This window comes from Mustela nigripes, chromosome 1, assembly GCF_022355385.1.
Source record: "Mustela nigripes isolate SB6536 chromosome 1, MUSNIG.SB6536, whole genome shotgun sequence".
Lineage (NCBI taxonomy): Eukaryota > Metazoa > Chordata > Mammalia > Carnivora > Mustelidae > Mustela > Mustela nigripes.
Window position 1 is genome coordinate 181,897,736 of NC_081557.1, and position 23,612 is coordinate 181,921,347.

The 23,612-nt window shown below is 37.6% G+C and overlaps 1 protein-coding gene across 1 annotated transcript in view; it reads right to left on the reverse strand.

Annotated features, from left to right (window-relative positions):
• Positions 1-23,612, reverse strand: part of TNIP3 (TNFAIP3 interacting protein 3) — a 113,374-nt gene that overhangs the window by 44,883 nt on the left and 44,879 nt on the right. Inside the window, exon 3 of the mRNA XM_059417201.1 lies at positions 4,082-4,202. Within this exon, the coding sequence (XP_059273184.1) occupies positions 4,082-4,202 (121 nt within the window). The remainder of the gene's footprint in view (positions 1-4,081; positions 4,203-23,612) is intronic.

Genomic DNA, 23,612 nt, shown 5'->3' on the forward strand with positions numbered 1-23,612 from the left:
AGTCTCACTGTCATTGTCTTACACCAAAAATAAATTTTCATATACTTCTTTCAGTCCTATAGATATCTCAGTGAGAATGCAAAAGTTTTTGTTTTGTTTTGAATGTAGGATTCCCTCCTGTGCAGTTCTTTTGGATAAATAATAATTCAGCTGAGGTTACAACTGGAAACTAAATTGTGTTCATTCAAGCAATGAAGTTTTTGAAGATACCTTCAGACAACAACTGAGGAAGATGTGTTTGAAGTCTGTTGGGATGCAGAGAGACTCCCAGGGGTTGTTCCTGGGAAACTTTTCTCAAAGAGAGAGTGAAAGCACAGTTTGTTGTTGTTGTTGTTTTTGTTTTGTTTTGTTTTGTTTTTTCTTTGTCAAATATTTTATTGGGGGAGGTTTACATATTCTGACCTTGTCTTAGACCAGAGGATGACAAGAAGGTGATAGGAGCACTGGGACCCTGAAATGGCTTAGATGGAAGCTGCAAGAACCATGTCCAAAAGTCTGTTCCTCAATGCCTCAGTTTCCCCTTTATGAAATGGGAGAAGTATATTCCCTTCTGGGTCTGAATCACTGTTCGAGAAGATAAAAGTGGGGCAAAAGCCACAAGAAAGAGTTTCCCCACTCCCAGAACCTACTATGAAGCTCCTACCTCACACCATGGAGCCACAAAAAGGGAATCTAGAAAATGAGGATAAAGATAGCCATATTTAAGTGTTGTTATAGATCTCAAGCATAATATAAAATACCTCCATAGCTATCATGGTAGTTGACCTACAAATACTAGATTCTCTCCCTATTGTTTTATTCTAAATATAAGTAGGGACTAGACCCTGGAGGATTTTATGTATTAAGCCAAGGCATTTGGACTTTATAATGTAGGTATGATGGTCTACTTTTAAGTTCTAAGGATTTGCACATTAGCAAGATCCATATTGGTAAATATGGATTAATGTGGAATAAAACTTAAGAAGGGCGACTAGGCATCTCCTGGGGATAGTCTAGGCAAGAGATAATGAATATCCAAACCATGGCACAGTAGGAAGGGTGAAGGGAAAAAAAAATGAAGTCCAAAGATTTTACCAAGGTAAAAGAGGTAATAACTTGAGGGTCCAGGGTGAAGACTGGCATTATTCTATGAGTGCCTCCTGTGTTTGGACAGCTTGGTAGCCCTGGATTATACCCGAGTTTGGATAACTGGATAAAAAAAATGATCCATTCATTAGTGTGGGAAATGTAGAGAGGAAAAAGCAAGCAGTTTTAACAGGAAAGGTGTTGAATTCATTTTGCAACTACTGAGTGAAATTGATGTGCATGAAGAAAAGAACTCCAAGTTTAGGAAGCTATATGTGTGTGGAGTCACTGGCATATATTTTGTAGTTTAATGAGCCAAGGACTACGTATAGATCCCTGGGTAACACTAATACAACACAGGCACATTATATAAGTGAAGCCAGTGAAGGTGAACGAAAAGGGAAGATTGGAGAAAAAAAGTTGTAGGTAGGGGAGAGGGAGGGGTAATGAGAGATTGATTTTATAGCTGTTGATGGAGAAAGACATTTTTAAAAGGTTGAATTAGGAAATAGCATCAAATGCATGAGAGAACAAGTGAAAAATCAGATGCAAAATGACCATTGGGTTTTTCAAGGCAGAGCTTATTAGTGATGTGATAAGGGGCTGAAAAGTTTTGATTGTCCCGATCAATAAGCTTGGATATGATGCGCAAGAATAAGTTAGAACATTATCCATAAAATAATATGGGATCTCACACATGCTTAAAAGTGGAGGAGTGCTAAGCATATTTTAAGCTGGTGAAAGGTGATGGGGTTACTGAAGATACAGGAGCCCAAATGCCATGGAGGGATTTGTCCTATCACCATTCGGTGATAGGACAAGTTCAGCTCTGTCCTCACAGCTTTCAGCAACTCATTGCAATTTTACTCCTCTCTTTCATCTCCCACTGTTCATGCCATACCTTCTGCAAATTCCTTAAATACTGGATCTCACCTTTCACCTTCTCACTTTCTCCAGATGTTTTCCTCCAGATCTCATACTTCTCAAGGAAAAAACAAAAACAAACAAACAAAACAAACAAACAAACAAATAAAAAGAACACAGCAAAGCAAACCATCAGCTTGGAATCTGCAGCCCTTTGCCTGGATGTGTGGTGTGTAGGAAAATGAACAAATTTCATCAGGGAATTGATGGGAGAAGCAGTATATTAAAGAAAGATAACAAGTTTTGGGTAAGTTCCCTAAATAGGGGGAACTAATTACCAAGAGGTTGACGATGAGGATGTAGAAGAGGTCTTTACCATATGAGGAGAAATCCAGAGGACAAAATGAACAGAGTTGGGAGGAAGTCAGTCATGAGCAAATGGGTCTCAGGGGCTGATAATCAAAACATATGAGGATCAGGGTACTGGAGGGGATTCAAACTCTCGTCATAAAGTAGACAAGAAAGCTACTTGAGAAAAGCATACATTTCCATGAAGGAGGAAAATCCTAACTGGGAGTTAGAAATGGTATGTATGAGGGTTCAGAGGAAGAGGTGAGATGAGAAAAGGAGAAAGAAGCCTTCCATGGCTCTAACCATCCACAGACATTCATTTCTTTCTTTAAAAATAGATACTACTTGGGGCGCCTGGGTGGTTCAGTGGGTTAAGTGTCCGACTCTTGATTTCAGCTCAGATCATGATCTCGGGATTGTGAAATCGAGCCCCACAGCCCAGTTTCGTGCTTAGTGAGGAGTCTGCTTGAGATTTTCTCTTTCACTCTGCACCTCCCCCTGACTTGTGCACTCACTCTTTCTCTCTCTAAAATAAATAAGTAAATCTTGAAAAAAAAAAAAAAAAAGATACTGTTTTGTCAGGAACAGGTGAGTTTCTAAACAGGAAAAAGTATGTAGATACCAAACACAAACAATTCTATATTTATTAAATGAATGAAAAAAGAGGTAGAGGTGTATCTGCAGCATATTCTTAAAGAGAAAAGAGGTAGGTTCAATGAACTGTGTGTGTGTGTGTGTGTGTGTGTGTGTGTGTGTGAAAAAGAGAGACACAGAGAGATCTCAAATGCTAAGAGATGTTCTCTTCGGAGTGGTGGGCCAAGAGATTTCACTGAGGTCCGGAGTTTAAACCTTATTTAATTCCAGGGTCTTCTTTAAGAGAAAAAGATATAAGTGTATGAAAGCAACTTAGGTGCATAATTAAGTATTTGTCTATGAGATCCAAGCTATAAAACTCTCTGTATGGATTTTTATAGTTGAAAAGATCATTAGAGATGGTTTCTAATCAGGAGGGCTACAGAGCTTGAGTTCGTGTGGTCATTTATGATGCATTTCAAGAAAGTCATCCTCAAGATTCCTAGCCTGACCTTACCCTTGAATTTTATTTGCTTCTATGAAGCACCATACAAAAGTATCCTGAAACAAGAAGAAATTCATAGTTGGACAACTCCTTCTATTTGAAAAGCCTGTTTTTTCTTTTAAAAAACAGACAATGTAGAGTGCCTGGGTGGCTCAGTCAGTTAAGCGTCTGCCTTCAGCTCAGGTTATGATCCCAGGGTCCTGGGATGGAGCCCTGCATTGGGTTCCTTGCTCAGTGGAGAGTCTGCTTCTCCTTCTCCCTCTTTCACTCTGCCTGCTTGTGCTCTCTCTCTCTCTTTCTCTCAAATAAATAAAATCTTTAAATTTTTTTTAAATGTTAAAAAAAAGACAATGAATTGTACTGATTTTAGTAATCCAATGTAAGAATGTTTACACAAATTGGGTGACTTAACTCCCCCCAAAAGAGATGTTGCTGTATTTGACATTCTTTTTCATAGCCTGAGCTTGTCCTTACTTCCCTGCAGCAACACTTGCCTGCCTGGCATCACACTTTAAATGGGAAAGTGTTTCTGCTGAAGGGTTTCCTCAGTAACAGGAAGTGACTGTGTAAGAGAGGTTTTATAGTGGTTGACTTTATCCTCTCAGTCATCAAGGAAGTACATTACTGTAAATGATTTGGGGACTGTCCCCATAAATTCTTCTGGGTGAACACACTGTTGAAGAGTGTTTTGAGAAAACGTAGAAAAAAAAGGTGGTTTCTTACCTTTAGGGAACATGAATTTCTGTGACTTGGTATGGCTCCCAGGGTCGCCCCTTTAAGATCAGGAGAAGCATTCCTCTCAATCAGATCTCGGATTTTATTGTCCAATTCCATGCTTTCACATCTGCGTGGGGGGTAATGGGAAAGGCACATTTTATAAAGCCAATTAAAAATTATTTTAGGGTACAATGAGTTTTCAATGGCATGGAGGTATACAGTACCTTTCTAGAGTCTCCCAATCTCTGATCTCATTTTGTATTAGTCCATGCCATTAGAATACTTCAAGGAACACGGGAGTTTAATTTTCACTTTCTTGCACATTTATACAAAATGATAAAGTAAGAGGTAGAAAAGTTTAGGCATTTTCACAGTCTGATAACAATGACCAGAATTGAGCACTTACAGTGAACCGGGTGACCTACAGTTTCTTACTCAGTGGCATAAGAGTCCATTGAAGTATCACCCATACCCACATTTTACAGTTAACCAAACTTGGATTTAGGAAATTAACCAACTTACGAATTTATGCAAAGTCAGATGCTGGCAAGAGAAAACTCAAATCTATAGGATTCTATAGCCTCTGTATGTGCATGTGCCTGTGCATATGTTTTATTACTATTTTTTTTTTTTACTTTTTTACTATTTTATTTTTTATTTGTTCCTTCCAGTTATGTTGAGCAATAATTGTCATAGATTACTGTATAAGTTAAAGTATGATGGTTTGATTTACATATATTGTGAAATGATTACCAAGATAGGGTCAGCTAATATTCATCTTCTCATATAAATACAATAAAAAGAAAAGAAAGAAACATTTTTCCTTGTGGTGAGAACTCTTATGATCTACTCTCTTAACAACTTTCCCATATATCCTACAGCAGTGTTAGCTCTAGTCATCATACTATACATGGCATCTCTAGTCCTTATCTTATAACTGCATATTCGTATCTTTTGACCACCTTCCTCCAGTTGGCACTCCCCCACCTGCTCTGGTAACCACAAATCTGATCTCTTTTTCTGAGAGTTTGATGGGGGTTTTCCAATCTTGTGTTTTTTTGTTTTATTTTGTTTTGTTTTGTTGTTAGATTCCACATATAAGTGAGATCACATAGTACATACAGCATTTGTCTTTCTCTGTCTGACTTATTTCATTTAGCATAATGCTTTTAAGGTCCATCCATGTTGTCACAAATAGTTGTATTTCCTTTCCTGACTGAATGATATTCTATTGTATAGGGGCAGCTGAATGGCTCAGTTGGTTAAGCGTCTGCCTTTAGATCAGTTCATGATCTTAGGGTCCTGGGATCGCGCCCCACGCCAGTCTCCCTGCCTTTCCACTCTTCCTTACTTGGGCTCTCTCTTTTACTCTCTCTCTCTCTCTCTCTCTCTCAAATAAATGAAATCTTTAAAAAAATTATACACACACACACACATACACACATTCCCACCACAACTTCTTTATCTATTCATCACTGATGGACAGTTAGGTAGTTTCCATGTCTTGGTTATTATCAATGATGATGTAAAGCCTGTTTCTTAACCATTCTTGATATATGTTTGCAATTAACCTGAGAACATATGCCTAAGCAATTATTTGCTACCAAATGGAAATAATGTATTAGGGTCAAAGATTAATTACCTTAAAAAGAATCTAGTCCAATGGTTATCATTTATGAGAACTAGAATGAATTGCTCACCTTGCCATGACCATTAGTTAATAACATCAAGATTTAAACTAGATTTTTTTTTTAAATTTTATTTATTTGACAGAGAGAGAGAGCACAAGCAGGGGGAGTGGCAGGCAGAGGGAGAGGCAGGGTCCCCATTGAGAAGGGAGCCCAATGTGGCATTCCATCTCAGGACCCTGGGATCATGACCTGAGCTGAAAGCAGATGCTTAACTGACTGAGCCACCCAGGTGCACCTAAACCAAAATTTCCGACTTAAGTCTATTTTTCTGTCTCATCTGTCCCTTGTTATGTGATAGAGAAAATTTCTCACTAAAAACACAATTCACAAGAAAAATGTATACATTGATTCTTCTTTATATACATATATATATGTGTATATATATATTTTTCCCCCTGCCTTATAATTTCTTAATGGGTAAAAATTACCCTTAGATTGGGGTAGGGAATCTTTTAGGAGTACTTTTCCAAATAGTCTGCACATAAAATAAATGCATCAGTTGATGACCTAGGTGTAGACCTATGTGGAAGAGGTTACTTGGCTTGTCTGCCCAACCTGCCACCTTCTTTGGGAGTGACTCTTAGGAGCAGACTCTGACAGTCATGCCTTCTTGACCTCACTTCTTTGGTTGTAACTAATTGAACCAAGAGAAAACAACTGATCCCAGCCAAGAGATTCTCCTCTGTGTGCAGAGAGCTATGGGTAGGAAAATTCAGGGCAAAATTCAGGGAAAATTCAGTCTTGACAATTTTCTATTTCCTTTTTTTTTTTTTTTTAAGATTCTATTTATTCATTTGAAAGACGGAGATCACAAGTAGGCAGAGAGGCAGGCAGAGAGAGAGGAGGAAGCAGGCTCCCCACTGAGCAGTGAGCCCAATGCGGGGCTCGATCCCAGGACCCTGTGATCATGACCTGAGCGGAAGGCAGAGGCTTTAACCCACGGAGCCACCCAGGCGCCCCGACAATTTTCTATTTCTGAATAATCCTTTTCTAAGGCATAATTGCCTTCCCACCCTTATATTCTGGGAACTATTCCATGTCCTTTTAGTGAATTATCTCTGTCTTTTTGTTTTTATATATAATCTAGCTTTGCTTGGTTTCTGTTATCTGTGATATAAAATCCCTAAGTAATATATCTTGACCTTTGTATTTATTTTTTCTTTTAAAAGATTTTATTTATTTATTTATTTGACAGAGAGAGAGGAGGAAACACAAGTAGGGAGATTGGAGAGGGAGAAGCAGGTTTCCTGAGGAGCAGAGAGCCTGATGTGGGGCTCAATCCCAGGACCCTGGAATCATGAGCTGGGCTGGAGGCAGACGCTTAATGACTGAGCCACCCAGGCACCCTGACCTTCATATTTATATTTATTTTTTCTCTCAGGCTGTGAACTTGCACCTCATGCCCCACATATGATGTCACTGTACGTTACAAGCTACTGGGTCTAGGGTAAAATTCTTCATGGCCCAAACTGTTACATAGGCATGACATTGAGTCTGCAATTGTTTCCCACAACCCTCTGAGAAGAGTTGCAAAATTCCTTTGAAAACTCCCTCAAATCCTTCAGATTAGAGTCCCAAATAGCCTTGGGATTGAACTAAACCAAAGGCTAAGCCCCTGAGGCAGTTTTCAGACCAAATCTGAACCAGAATTGCCTATCACCAGCTCACAATACTTTCTGTCACAACATCCCTCTGTGGCAAACATATTCCTAAGCCCTTTCAAACCCCAGACAGGATCTCCACTTTGGTATGACCCATTAACACCTAGCCCCAAGATGAGCTAGCTCCCTTGCTATGTTTCTGAGCTCATCTCTTCCCCTACTACCTAGGTTTTTTTTTTTTTTTCTTTTAATCTTCCATGCACTCTTGCCCCATCACAGGGTACAGAACATGCTAAGCACAAAGCCCACTCTGGGGACTTGGTGTTTGCTATTACTTCCACAAAACCTGCTCCCCACTGCCACTCAGGTCCTGCCTCAAAAATCACTTTAACAAGAAAACCTCTTCTGACTAATGCATCTGAAATAGCTTTTTCATACCTATCACTACTATCCCTTAATTCTGTTTCATTTTCTTCTTAGAATTTTCTATTATTTTGATTTTTTATGTATTTGCTGTTCCCTCTGACACCCACAGAGTTCCCATATATGCCCCAGAAAAGAAGGGCCTTTGATTTTATTCAGCTGCTCTGCTCCTTGGCACATAATACGAACTCAATAAATATCTGTCATTAAATAAATGTGACTGTGATAAAATTTAACTCACAACACCTAACCTTAACTCAAATCTAGCCACTAAATTATGATGCTTATTTAAAATGTATGTGAATAACCTCAAACTCATAAGACTGATAAAGTTGAGATCTAAATCATGAAGCAAGGAAACACTAAGAGTTGCTTTCTAATGGACACTTGAGCTCAGTTATTACTGTCTTCATGGCTGCCTTGTATTTTGTTCATTTGTTTATTTTTTTGTTTTTTAAGTAGGCTCCATTCTGGGACTTGAACTCACAACCTTGAGATCAAGACCAAAGCTGACATCAAGAGTTGGATGGTTCACTGACCAAGCCACCCAGGTTCCCCTGCCTTGTTCTTCTATACTTGCATTATGTGCATTCTTCAATGTTCAGCGATAATTCATTGAGTATTCACTATTGCAGGGTACTCACTTTTCACAGAAACAATCACATGGTGTTGATTCTCACATTGTCTCAGCTTTAATGGTGAACATGGTTAGATGCCAACAGCCACCACTTCCTTTTTGATTTGGACAAGTGAGTAAATGTTTTGCTTCTGAGCAGGGACCTTGTTCCCTCTCTTGAGTGTAGGGCTCAGAATAATAGCCAAAGACAGAGGGTCTTATGAGGGTGGTGGTCCCTGGACTTGGTGAAGAATGAGCCTCCATGTGGTGACTTTTTGCTACAGGAAGAGGAGAAGTGACAGCAAAAAAGAAGAGAACCACGTGGTGGTGACCAGAGGCAAGAAGCTCCTGGTCATATATATGGAGCTGGTGGGTCTCAGTGTTGACCACTATGGCAGGGACAGGGCTTGAGTGCTCAGAACCCCACCTGGGAACTGAAAGAACACAGGAAGGGTGGGACTCCAGAGATCTTACCGCAGTGAGGATTTGCGCTTATTTCTCACTGGCATTGTTATGGCCATTGTTGTCACTATAATGAGTATACCTCAGAACGTACAGTAGAAGCCTCTGAAAGAAGCATTAGATGCAGTGGAAAGTAGAATATAAGCCTTAAGAGTTGAACCTAATGATGGGACCTTGAGAGTCTCTTAGCTTCTCTGAACATTCTTGGTGTGGTTGATAAGAAGAGAGAAATACTGTTATATTGTGAGACTATCAGTAGGATTAGTGATAACATGTACAAGGGTTAGCCCAGGGCCAGCCCTGCTGTAGGTGCTCTATAATTGAGAGCACTCTTTTCATTCTGAGGGTGCTGCCCAGCTACCAAATGCTCTAACAAATGAGCTTGGAAAGTAAGAAAAATACATTTAGCATATATTGCTGAAAAGAAAAATAATTTAGAAAACACACATAAAAATCCAATTTGATTCACAAGATAAGCAAAAAGTTTAGTCACACCTTGGATAAAAAAAGATAGCCATGTTGCTATTTGGGTTTTAAACATTCTTAGCAAATCTCTTAGATTATTCTTTAATATGAGAATTTGTTAGATAAAATCATTTATTAGTGAAATTTGTTCTAGTTCATGAATTTCAACTGGCCTTAGATTTATTCTACAAAAAAAAAAAAAAAAAAAAAAACAGGGGGCGCCTGGGTGGCTCAGAGGGTTAAGCCGCTGCCTTCGGCTCGAGTCGTGATCTCAGGGTCCTGGGATCGAGTCACGCGTCGGGCTCTCGGCTTAGTGGGGAGCCTGCTTCCTCCTCTCTCTCTGCCTGCCTCTCTGCCTACTTGTGATCTCTCTCTGTCAAATAAATAAATAAAATCTTAAAAAAAAAAAACAGTACTTAACAAGGTTTATTTCTTTCTGTTAGGCTCAACAATGTGATAGTTGAGAGGAAGAATCAATTAAAGTTGATAAACTCTGCTTTTCTCTTTAGATCATTAAATAATGATGATCATGCACCATAGTTATAGTTTTAATATAACATTTCAACTCTAGGTCCAGAGTTGTGTTAAAAATAATAACACTCTACCAAATTTTTATATACAAATAGAACAAAACCTACATGATCCTGCGTGAGTTTTACTGGGTACATATTACCCTCACTTTTGGATCTGTTTCCTGTTTCTACTTCTACCCCACTGATCAGATTGAGGTTTATGATTCCAATGACCTACATATACTCCAGTCCCTATTTCTTAATCACCATTATTTTTCTTTGGAAAATTGAGCCTTAGGAAAGAAATGCTGGTGTGGTTGGGTGGTAGTCAGTTGAGTGTCTGACTCCTGGTTTCATTTCGGGTCATGATCTCAGGTTCATGATTTCATGGTCTTGAGATTGAGCCCCACTTCTGTTTCTATACTCAGTGCAGACTCTGCTTGAGATTCTCTGCCTCCCCCCCCCCCCCCCACTCACGTGTGGGCATGCTCTCTCTCTTTCAAATAAATAAAATCTTAAAAACAAAACCAATAAAAAACCTTTCTTTTTTTTTTAAGATTTTATTTATTTACTTGAGAGAGAGACAGTGAGAGAGAGCATTAATGAGGAGAAGGTCAGAGAGAGAAGCAGACTCTCCATGGAGCTGGGAGCCTGATGTGGGACTCGATCCCGGGACTCCAGGATCATGACCTGAGCCGAAGGCAGTTGTCCAACCATCTGAGCCACCCAAACGTCCTAAAAAACCTTTCTTAAGGTCTCTCATTATAAGGGACAGGATAAGGATGCACTCTGAAGCCCAGGACATTTCACTCTATGGTGTGAATTGTCAACACAGCAAGACCATAAGAGTGCTATGTTATCCCCAAATAATTGAGTTGAGGTTTTCCATCTTGCTGAGTGTGTCTGCTTCAGCTTCAAAGAAAACAACCTACTGGGGTCTAAAGTGAAATGCAGCTGATTTACAAAGTCAGTTGTTAGGAGAGCTTTAGGAGACAAGGTATAAGGATCAGGTGTCTCACCTATGATCTATCTTCAATGTGACTCCTTTTCTCTAAGCTGTGAGTTCTTGGCCAAGGTGCATACATGAGATGCAGATGGTACACAAATCATCCCAAATAAAAGTGAATATGAAATAATAGATGCATTATATGCTCATTGTCTCCCTCTAAAGGAAAGGTCTATAGTTTTTATCAAGATCTGGACTTCCCCCAAAAAGCTGAAAGTTACTGACCCGACTTAAATTATTGTCATGAGTGAATATTGTAAAAAATCAAATCTCAGCATGGTTTTCTCTAAGAGTACACTTTAATTTCTTTTTTACCATGACTAAAGTACAGAAATTCATAAATGTCTCTTTGACTCAAACACTCTTACTAAAATTTTTATTTGACTTGGCTTCCCTGCTAAATCACAAGTGAACAGAGAATTACAGAGATAATATTGTTAAGCTCAGAGTTCTCTGAGGTGAGCATGACTGAATTCAATGAAGTCTAATAAATCCCCATTGGACCCTGACTTATTCATAGTTTATTTTAAAATCACATGAATATAAATCTCCTGAATTATTATCCCTCATTCCTACCTTTCACATGCAAAAACAAACCAACATAGAAAAGTAAATAGAAATGGTATTAATATGAATCAGATTTTACCAGTAGGATAGTAAGTTAATCCAGTATGACAATGAAGCTTAAAAAAAAAAAGTTTCCCTAAATTATGTATGATGTGTGAGCTGATTTTCCCTAGACTACCACGAGGAAAAAATGATTCGCCCAGTGAGCAACCACAGAAAATAGGGAAAGAAGTGAACTATATACCAAATAGGTATATTTGGAGCCCTCAGACTTCTTTTACACATTCAAAAGTCTCCAGTACAGAGGCCTTAAAAAAATTATCCAGTTAAACAAAGTATAGAGCATGTCTTTGAATGCCATGGTTTAATAAGCTTATCCAAGGATTATTTCATTATTTAAATTTTACTATTTGATTAGAGCTTAGACATTTTTCATTTGTAGAAACCTCTCTGTTAGAAAAGATAATCCCGAAGGTTATGGGTTCCTGCTTTGTAGGGCATTCACTAATATCTTAGCATATTATTCTAACATTCCTTCATCAAATTGCCTATAACTACCCAGCTCCTCAAATGCTCTTTGAATGTGTCTTCTTATCTTCTGGGGTATCATTAATTAATGAGTTGAATTAAAACCATGAACAGAAGTTCACTTTAAGCTGTATGATGATCCTGTTTTCAACTTTTTGTGCATTGACATTAATATCACTGGATATCTATACTTCAAAGTCATCAAGTTTCTAGTTGTTGATAATGACTCATGGTGAGCATGCAATCCAGATCCACCAGACTTGGTTTTGATGGTTATATGCTACGGTTGCATCATTGGTATTGGCCAGTAGTGTAAATTCCTGAAGAACATTATTTTACTCAATAGACAAAACAAATAACTACAATCTTGGAAATAACCTGAAATTCATTTCTTCATCTCCTGCATTAGAACACACACAAATGAGGCACAGAGGGGTTAAACGATGGATTGCAAAGACAGGGCAAGAATTAAGGACACTAATGTTCTTCCTTCCTCCACATATACTCGCCCACTTCAAATGTCCACATTTCCTCCCAGCCTGCTGCCAAGGTCACATTTTGTGCTTTGATCTTACCTCCTAAGCCAAGACCTTTTAGGGAAGAATTTGAAGAACAAAGCACATTTGCAAATATAAGACAAGGAAAAGTCGATAGTGGGTCTTCTCTAATGGAAATGCTTCCAGATGTTCAAAGCCTGGGAATTGTAATCTTTGGTGACCCAGGAATGAGAAGTGTTGTCTAAAAGAGTATAATCAAAGAGTAATTTTTTAGGTTTTACTTTTTGTTATTATATTAGTACTCTGAGTATGGTCCTGGCCAATGTGGAGAGAAACAAATTACTCTGTAATATGTGTTTTATAATATGTAATATGTGATATGTAATATATTACTTTGTAATATGTATATGTGTGCTAAATGAATAAGTCACAGTGTTTTAATTATTTTAGTAGTTGAGAACTTCAACAGTTGTGGCTTAAGAAGGTAGTAGAATAGAAAATGATTACTCAGAGAGTTTTTAAAGTAGCATTGGCTTAAGGCAAGAACGAATATTTCTAAAGTTTTACCCAAGGTTATGTGGTTTAATAATTTAAATATTTTCTAAAAGTGGTCTTGGTATGCCTGATACAGGGGTTATTTCTTAGAAACATGGAGTCTGTTATAGCCCTCAAATTGCATTCCTGGCTAGATCCCTACCTATCTTGTGCCTGCTTTTGAAATGTGCCAGGTTGCTGAACTAATGCGCCTCCTACCCAAGGCAGCGCTCCTGGGATGCACCCACGAGGAGCATGCGCACAGAGACGCCAGGTTGGAGAATAGATACAGAGCTGCGGCAAGTGTTGGTCAGGCCACGGAAGGGCACCAGTGAGTAAAGCTATGTAGAAACCACATCCTCCTAACAGTTACCCTACTGAGTTGGCTCTTCACTGGAGCTGTTCTGTACAGGTGAAGCCCTCTCTTTCACAAGGGCAGAAGGACAGAGATAGGATATAGCCTCGGGAAATATTCTAATACGTGCATACACTGGCCTCCTTGCTTGACTTAATGTTAGCCATCCTACGATTCTCACCTTAAATATGGGAGGGAAACTGAATCGTAGATTGCATGGGATAGTCCAACTCTGTATTTCCATCACAACCTGCCTTTCTCCCATTACAAAGCTTATTACGCTTTATCGTAATTGTGTGTTTGCTTACTTACATGCATTCTCCATTCGATTATATGCTTCTGGAGGCAGGGACAGATTTAGCTTGCTTATCCATCTACATACAGATCCACGCCAGGATTATTAAATATTGCACTAGAGAACAAATAGTTAAGAACAACTAGATCTTAAGTCAACAAAGATAGAAGGTAGTCCTGAAGAAGTTTTTATTAAAAGTCATGTATAGGCTGTCCCTCTGTCCTTTTTAGAGTGTTTTTCTCCACGATGATATCTATGTTATTTTTTCCCTCCTCATGTCAATACATTTGCCTCTGAGAAAAGGAGCTGACAAAGACTTACAGCTATGAATATCGTGAAAGGGACACAACTTTCTGCTACAAAGTGTAGTTTCAGGCATCAGTAGGCAGGGTTCAGGAGATATTTCTGAGTAGCAATTTCCAGTTAATTAATTAAACTCACAGTCACATCAACGCTTGAGAAGAAACATAAATAAGGGTTCAAAAGCACGTATTAAGCACAGTTCTTTACTAACACTCTCTCAGTTTTGACGAGAGGAAAATGATACCACACTAGATCTCATCATGAAGAGCCCTCTGTGTTGAGATGTGAGTTCTTCTACCCCAGGGAGCAAGGATCCAAGAAGTGGAAAAGGAAGAAGAGGAAGAAGTCAAGCAAACATTGCTATTCTGCCTATCATTTATCACAGAGTTATAAATAACACAAAATGCCCTCTTGGACAAGGCTGCAGGAAGAACACAGCTTCACAGGTTTGCCCACCGATGGTGGGGGGAGGGGAGGCAAGCAAAGAGTCCTTGGTATTTTTTTTGTTATTTTTGTTTTAATATGGGATACTATCATTAGGGTTTGTTTGTTTGTTTGTTTAAGTTTCGTTCTCTTCAAGAAGCAGAGTATAAAAAGTGAATAATCTTAAAGATTGAGGTGATAGGAAACTTTGTCCCTAAGCACCATTATGAAAAGCAAGTTAAGCCTTGCTTTTTCGAGACAAGAAGACCTTGGCACTTACTCTACCATTTGCATTACCTAGTCAGTGCTTTTGAACTATTGTTCTGGAGTATGAATATTCTCATATTGACTTCTTGATGAACATCTGGAAGAGAACAAATTAAACTAGATATTCATGCACAGAAAAATCACATTTTTTTTTGTTCATGTTGAACGGTGACAGAATATCCCGTTCCAAAATATGGCACTCCAGCATGAGGATTGTTTTTGAACGAAAGTCACTTGGAAAACAGCAGATGGAAGAAAGGCATTCGGATCTCCCCTTTTCTTCCCGAAAACTGAGATAAGACTCCTTTTGAAAGATGCCCTCCCTCTACTAGGGGAAAAGAAACATTCCTATTACCCAGGCCAGGAAGACTGAGCGAATTCTCCACAAACAGACCTTGTTAAAATAATTCTGATTTTGCTTTAGCTTTGCTATATATTTTACATTTCCACAAAACCTTCTCTTTGTTCAACCTAGTAGAAAAGCATTTAGGTTTCGCTCTTTCTTTGGCTCTTCATTTCCACAGAAGGGCTCCCATATCACAGAAACATTTGTATATTTTTCTCTTGTAAACTTTCATTACAGAGTCCCAGACAAGCCCTAAAATGGGCAGAAGAAAGAATTTACCTTTCTTATAAATAAGAATTTCAACAGGAATATTTTGGTATATTTTGCAGTTGAGTCCATACCAAAAAACAAAAGAGGTAAGTTAGGCCTGGGATTTTCTTTTCTTTTTTTTTTTTTTTAATATTTTATTTATTTATTTGACAGAGAGAAATTACAAGTACACGGAGAGGCAGGCAGAGAGAGAGAGAGAAGGAAGCAGGCTCCCTGCTGAGCAGAGAGCCCGATGCGGGACTCGATCCCAGGACCCTGAGATCATGACCTGAGCCGAAGGCAGTGGCTTAACCCACTGAGCCACCCAGGCGCCCAGGCCTGGGATTTTCATCTGATGTAACCACATTCTTGTGTTGACTGTGGTTTTCCTTTAACTTCTAAAAAAGTATCTCAAATCTCTACACAACATCAACTTGTGACTAGGAAGACTGAAAGACTAAAGTTTGAGTCATATCTAATTAATTATAATACCTCCTCTTGTACCTCAAATGATGTTTCTTGACCATGTATTTAGGTAAGTGTTACCATCAAATGACAAAGCAGTATCACCTTAAAACTATTAAATCACTGTTGCTAAAGTTGAACTTCATTGGGACAAATATTTGAAAGGACTTTGTATTTTAAAGAAGCAGCTATTAGCAAAATGATTTCATTCAAATTCTTTTAAATTATATCAAATATGGCAAGAGATGCTTTTAATGTCAATATCTGAGGTATTAAGTAATTTAGACACTAAATTCCAGAGCTTTATAAAAATTTTAGAATAGTTGATCTTTCTAAATGATCATTAAATAATACTTATGTAAACTATATCTGCTTAAATGTGATTTTTTTTTCACATCTGTTTTGGAGTTTCATTAAAGCATGGTTGCCATTCTTGGTTTTAATTTATGAGCCATCTGTGGATTTGGAGTGGCCTACAGCATACAGAGGTGCAGAGCCAAGTGAAGACTGGCAAGTGAGGCAGCTTGCTCATCGGAATCCACACTGGTCTGTCTACGGACATTAAAGAAATGATGGAATAAGTTATGAAGACATTTGTTGTGTCAGAAATTTGGGGGATATTTCATAACAGTTTTTCCAAAGGTCGCAAACTGACATAAGAGAATTTAATTTCTTCTGGTATCTTCTGACAGCACATTTCCAATTCTTTTGTCTAACTCATCAGGTACCTGCCGACTTTTTGTTAGCTCCCTTGCATGTTTTCTTAAGGCGGTACCTAATAGGCTGAATTATCACATGGTCATGTGTGGGGTAATCCTATGGATCTTCTGAGAACTGTGTGTGAAAACGTACAGAAATTTAAATAGGTTCCTCTGTTGGAAAGACTGTGTTGATTGAATAAAGCCTCTAGAGGGCACTCTGCATTCAGTTCAGGTAGAAACTAGTTTCTCACGTTGCTCACATTTTCATTTTGAATTTTACAGAAGAGGGAGAGAGGAGAGATGTGTAGTGTACAATGTGTGATAATTGTAGCTTACTTCTGTTTATTTTCCTTTTAAAGTCTTTTAATAAAAGTTTTTTTTTTTTTTTATGTTGCAATCATTGTTTAACACTCATGTAAATAGACTTACACCAAATAGATTTCCTCCTATAATGGTTAGTTGGTTTATTAAAGGTAGCAATTGTCCCTATTTACCTTTTTTTCCTTTGCAATGTTCATATGAATGTGAAATTGATGAACCTAGAGTTTCTTCTTGTGCCAAAAATTAGGAAGTATTCAGAAGACTGGTTAAAATGGAATAATTTTAGGACACCTGGGTGGCTCAGTGGGTCAAGTGTCTTTGGCTCAGGTCATGATCTCAGATCCTGGGATGGAGTCTGGCATGAAGCTCCTTGCTCAGTGGGAAGTCTGTTTCTCCCTCAGCCTTCCCCTCCCCGCTGCTTGTGCTCTTATTCTCAGACAAATAAATAAAATTAAAAAAAAAAAAAAAGGAGGGGGGGGACAGTTTTAGGGACACCTAGTGGCTCAATCAGCTGAACCGATTTTGGCTGAAGTCATGAGCTCAGGGTCAAGGGATCGAGCCCTGTATCTAGCTCTTGCACTCTACTCAGAGTCTGCTTATCACTTTCCCTCTGCTTCTTCCCTGGCTTTCTCTCTCTCTCAGTCTCAAATAAATAAATAAATAGATAGATAAATAAATAAATAAAATCTTTAAAAAAACAAATGGGACAATTTTAGCATTAAAATAAATAATGATAAGAATGCATTATATCTCATTAAATAAAATAGGAACTCACTAATTTATACATACACAAATTTTAAAATGAACAGAAATGGGAACAAAAGAAATATTTTCTTTACATTGGAATGCTTACTAATAAATTTAAAAGAAACTATGGTCTTAGAAAATCAATATTTGACAGCCATCACAGTAACAATTCAAATTGAGAAATATCAATGGATGCTAACAGTAGTGGCTCAAATTTTGATGAAGAATGGAATATTTACATAATTTCATGGGATCTCCCACCCCAATACTTAGTGAATACTGGAGGAAATACTAAAGAATGACTTCACATTGGAGAATCTTGATAGGCATCACCTTAGTCCAAATGATAAAGGTTAAAATTACCAGTAATGAGAAAAATTTAAACTGTGACCATCTGATGGGATGCATTAAAAACACACAGCTTCACATCTGTGATATTCCTGCCCCAAATGCATACTCTGCATCTAACTATGAGGGACATTAGACAAAAGCTAACTGAGAGACATTCTACTGAATATCAGGCCTATAAAGTGTCACATCATGAATGTCAAGCAAAGACTGGGGAACTATCTCAGACTGAAAGAGGCTTAAACTCATGAAAAATAAATGCAGTGTGTGATCTTGGATTGCATCCTTTTTTTTTCTCCTATGAAGGGTATGAACCAGAAAATTGGCAAAAAATTGAATGGGTTTGAGGGTTAGGTGGTAGTATTGTATCAGTTTGGTTCACTTTCTGATTTTGACGTGTAGCTTTTTATTTCACTTTAACATAGGATGATTTGAAGCGGAGGGCAATTATGAGTAGACAAATACAGGAAGACTTCTCGGTCCTCCCTGATCTCCCTAAAAGCAGAGCATGCATTTTCCTTTGTGACAGTGGCATAAATTTCACCCCTCTCCTCTACCAGGATGGGAAGAGAGACTTTTATCCACAGAAATGGAGAGCCAGCATGGAAATTAATCTGCATAAACATACTGACCGAAATGATCTTTATCATCCAACGGTCCCCCCATATATTTCCTATTCATTTCCCTACAATTTATCTTCCCTTGACGCTCACACCTCTTTCCTTTGTTAAGAAGTATCTATAGGCTCCCGAATCTAACTACTTCTTTAAGTTTCACCTGTTTTCTTGTGAACTCCTGTGCAAATAAAAACATTAGTACGTGTATATTACTTTTCTTTTGTTAAGCAGCCTTTGTCAGGTAAATTAGCAGAGCCCGGATACTGAGCCTCAGAGGGTAGAGGTAAAGGTTGTCCTAGTGGATAGGGGATTATTTTGTGATTACACAGAAAAGTGTCCTTGGTTGTAGGAAATGCCAACTAAATCATACAGGGGTAATTTATTTCTGAATGGCCCAGGAGTAAAAAGATCTTTGTACACTTAGAAATTTTTAGTTTGAAATTATTTCAAAGTAAAAAAGTACTTAAATATTAAACCTACAAAATAAAATCTGATTCGACACATAAATTACCTTATGCTCAATGTTGAAATCATTTTATAAAATGAAATTAGCATTTCATTATGCAGCGGACACTAAGACACAGGCCAATAAATCTTCTTTGAGATTTGTGAAATTAGTGCAAACCAAAACAAAGCAAAGATGATTAAGTGTTTTGTAAAAGAATACAGAGGAAGAACATTTGTATGAATCATATTAGTTTGATGGTCTTTTCTAGCCATTTCAGAAAAACAAATGAGCTATTTTCACCATAGTATTTAAAACCCAGTTAGGAAAAAAACACACAAAATACCAAACAAAACCCCAAACTTTGAATGTCTTCACCTTTGCTCTGTAATAGCTGGCATTTCACCTCTCTGTGGACTTACAATAAATATATAGGCTCTGTTGAACTCATATTGTGGAAGCTTACTTTTGGAAATGTGGGTTAGTGCTAAAATCCATACACACTAGAAAAAACAAAAGTCTTAGAAAGACATTTTTTTCTCATTTGATTCCACAAATATTTTCATAAAATTTCTTTGTGTAAGGTCCATTAACCTTCAAAATCAACCAAGAGTGTCCTCATCATTTTGGATGCATTTCATAAAGAAAGGAATGTGCATAAAAGGGGATTTTTTTTTCCTTTCAATAATTATAATTTTTTTTTACACAAGGATGAGACCTTTGACATTGGAGAACATCACAGATGTTTATAATGAGGTTTTATCACTGTATTATTTTTATTTTTTTAAAGATTTTATGTATTTGATAGAGAGAGAGATCACAAGTAGGCAGAGAGGCAGGCAGAGAGAGAGGGGGAGGCAGGCTCCCTGCTGAGTGGAAAGCCCGTTGTGGGGCTCAATCCCAGGACCCTGAGATTATGACCTGAGCTGAAGGCAGAGGCTTAACCCACTGAGCCACCCAGGTGCCCCTATCACCATATTATTTTTAGATGCAAAAGCTCTAACACTATACAAACCTTATATCGTCATTTCTGAGTGTAGAGAATGGATTATTTATTTGTAGGTGAAATGGGGGGAAAAAAAAACCAACCACTGGCTTTTCTTTGTTTTTACAAAATATCAAACCACTGAATTAAGAGTGAATTTTCAAGGGTCATGATTATGAAAGAAACCAGCAAAGCAAAATAATTTTATTATTTCGTATAAAATTACTTTTTGTTCTTAATACATCTTTACAAGATTGACATTAAAGCAATGCAGTATTTGTGTAAGTGCAACCACACACACACACACACAATACTAGAATAGGAATTACTAAAATTGGGTAGGTCAGAATATATGGCAACCTAGTGAACCTCCCATATAACTGGTATTTCAGATATCCAGTGGAAAAAGGAAAAAGGAGCATCTTCAAAGGCCAGATAGCATTCTGTAGTGAAAACAGGGACCAACAGGTGGGGAAGGTGACATTGTTTTGAGAAGTGATGAGAGGAGGGGTGGGAAACAGTAGCCTTCTCCTAAAGACAGGACATTCACCCTCACTCAGAGACACTTGTTGAAATATGACAAACATAGCCTGCCCATCCAGGCTAGTCATGTGGATGGCAGCATTTACTGAGCCCGGCACTGCACTGAACACTGTATGTGCTTTATCTCATTCAATCCAAAGTCCCTCTTGAGGTCGGAGCTGCCTCCCCATCTTACAGTTGAGGAAACTGAGGTTCCCAGAGATGAGATCATTTACCCTCTTAACTCTTGCATTCCACTGAGCAAGGATTATGTGTTCACTGCCAAAGGTAAAGGATTAGAAAGATCATAGTGACACTGGTAAAGGTAGATCTTTTCAAAATTTGTTCCCCCACCCCCATAGCAAGTATCATTTGAAAGAAGAAGACACGTATAAAAGAAGGTTCACATGCAAGATTAGGTCCTGAAGAACTGAAAAATCGGGACTGGTACAGGAAATAGTTTTGTGTGGTTGACTATGTATGTCATGGAGATCATAACACAAAAAAATTAGATTAATAATTCCAGTGAGATTTGGAAAACCACTGAAATCATAAATATGCAGAGAAAAGAATTTAGTTTTGTAGATAAAAAATTAATTGCTTAAAGATATATATTCATGCTAAATGTAAGTATGAATATCTAACAATGTCAAGTCTCAAATATGCTGAATAAATAGGAATAACAAGTATTTTAATCTTTTGTAATAAATATTTTTACGATAATTATAAGAATACAACTTTAATGCAGAAAATTTGAATAAATATTTTCTTTAGATACACATACGTATTTTTAAAATTGGGGCTAAGGGTATATAAACTTTCATATTTTGCTTTTGCTGATTAATGTATCATTAGAGTACTAAAGGCCTTTCCTTTAGTAAAGACATCCATAGGCAGGAGAGGAATTCAATTTAAAATATTCAAGAATAAACATGAGCCAACTTGGCTTAAATTATGGAGCTTAATAAACGTTAATAAAATACAGTGTATTTAAACCCCAAAGACAGAAAAAAAAAACAGAAGAGAGTGAGACTATCAGGGCAATGTAAAAGCTGATGTATGGAGTGTTGAATCACTATATCGTACATCTGGAACTAAAAAAACACTGTATGTTAACTAACTGGAATTAAAATAAAAACTTAAAAAAATAAAAGAACAAGCAGGTGACTGTTCAGAGTTAAGAAACTTGGTTTTTGACTTTCCTGTTAAAGACTTTGGGTGTTTCTTAACACCTAAGTCCAAGCTCAACCACATGTAGGATCTATTCTAAGTCTTATGACACAGCTACACATTAAAAAAAAAAAAAAAGGATTTACCCAAAAATTCTGAAGGAATTTGAGGGCAAATTTAGGAATCTTCCTCAAAATATGGTCGCCATCAAGAAAGAGATGTGAGGATTTCTAGTAATAATTTAATTAATATGAAGAGCCATATTAGAAAGTCAAAGGCCTTATCTGCGAGCAGTAGAATTTCATGATACAGATCCACTAGTATGAAAATAAATTTAAGTCATAGAAAGAAACATTTCCCTAAGGACAGATCTTGCTTCACTGAATAAACACACATGGGAAAACTTCACTAAGATTGCAAGTAGGCAAAAGCAATTTTAAAAATTGAGTAGCAATAAAAATATTTTGTCGTGTTTTTAAAAAGGGGTTCTAAAAAAGAACTGAAGGGTGTAGGTAATAGATATATTTCTGGTTCAGTATAAATCTTTGGTTCCTCTTAAGGATCCAGGCTAGGAAAGATTTCAATGTTTTTGTTTGTTTTTTGTTTGGGGTTTTTTGGTTTTTTTTTTTTGTAAGTTATAGGAAAGAAAAAGGAAGCAATGACAATGACATTTTTAAAACCTTTTCAAACCAAAATGCTAAAGGAAAAACAATAAACTACTGGAAAGTTACTAAGTTTATGGGTAGCTATGAAAAGTGGTATATGACTTTCATTGTAAGGAACCGCATTCAGAGAAAACATAACCCAAAACGTATTGTTTGCTTATGAAATCATCCTCACAGCTTTACAGAGGTAAAAAAGCAAAATAAAAAGAGAATTATTAGATTTTATCATTCATCCATTCAGCAAATAATTATTGAACACCTACTATGTGCCAGATGCTCTTCTTGCTGATTGGCACATTATATCAATGAACAAAAAAGAAAAAGAAGGGGCACCTGGGTGGCTCAGTGGGTTAAGCCTCTGCCTTTGTCTCAGGTCATAGTCTCAGGGTTCTGGGATGGAGCCCTGCATCAGACACTCTGCTCTTTAGGGGGTCTGCTTCCCCACCTCCCCCTCTGCCTGCCTCTCTATTTGTGATCTCTGTTTCTCTGTCAAATAAATAAATAATCTTAAAAAAAAAAAGAAGAAGAAGAAAATCTCTGCTGTTGTGGAGATTACATTCCAGAATTTCATAAAAATAACAATAATTACCTGACCTCCAAACAAATTTATAGTGAATTTGCTTAATAAACATGGCTCAGAAGATCCAGTGAGGACCAGGAATACCGATCGGAAGATTAATTACTTTCAAATAATTAAAATTTTAGTATACCTGTTTGAAAAACATAAGTAGTTTCAAGAAGAATGTTAACAAAATCATGGAATATGCTATGAGAACAACCCCTCTCAAAAACGACTAAGGTCTGCACTAAGACCCTAGAGTTTACGTCATAAAATATACACAAAACTCTTAAGTATTTAAGTTTTTTAAATAAAAATGAAGAATTAGGGAGGTTCCTAAGAAAGATAATATCTTTAACCTGTAAAACTTTCCAAAAATTCTTTTGAAAACGGTACAGATCCTCTATGACAGCTAGAGACAAAAAGTTGTAGAAAACCTGAGAGGGGATTTGGTGAAACGCTCCAAAAAAATAAAATACTCTGAGAACGCCAGGACACACCACAGCAGCCCCAGGTGAAAGCACTGGGCAAGGATGAGGGCAAGGAGATAGACATTTCCAGCCAAAAGCAAAACAAAGAAAGAAAATCAAGAGACCCTGTGGAGGACAAGAAAACTGGGAAGAGCTCATGGGGATGGCCCCTTCCTCCCCACTCCATGCATAACCTCAGGGAACAGCCAGGGCAAGAGCTAGGAGGAGTTGAGTAAAATATTTGTGATAGCTATTGACAGCAGTTTTTATTTAAGAGTAAAAGAAGGTGAGCGGGAAGCCTTTGAGGAAAGAATGTTGCTCCCCTGTGCTGGCTGGGGAACCCACAGAACTCCACATGTCCCGGTCAGGAGCTAGTCTAGGC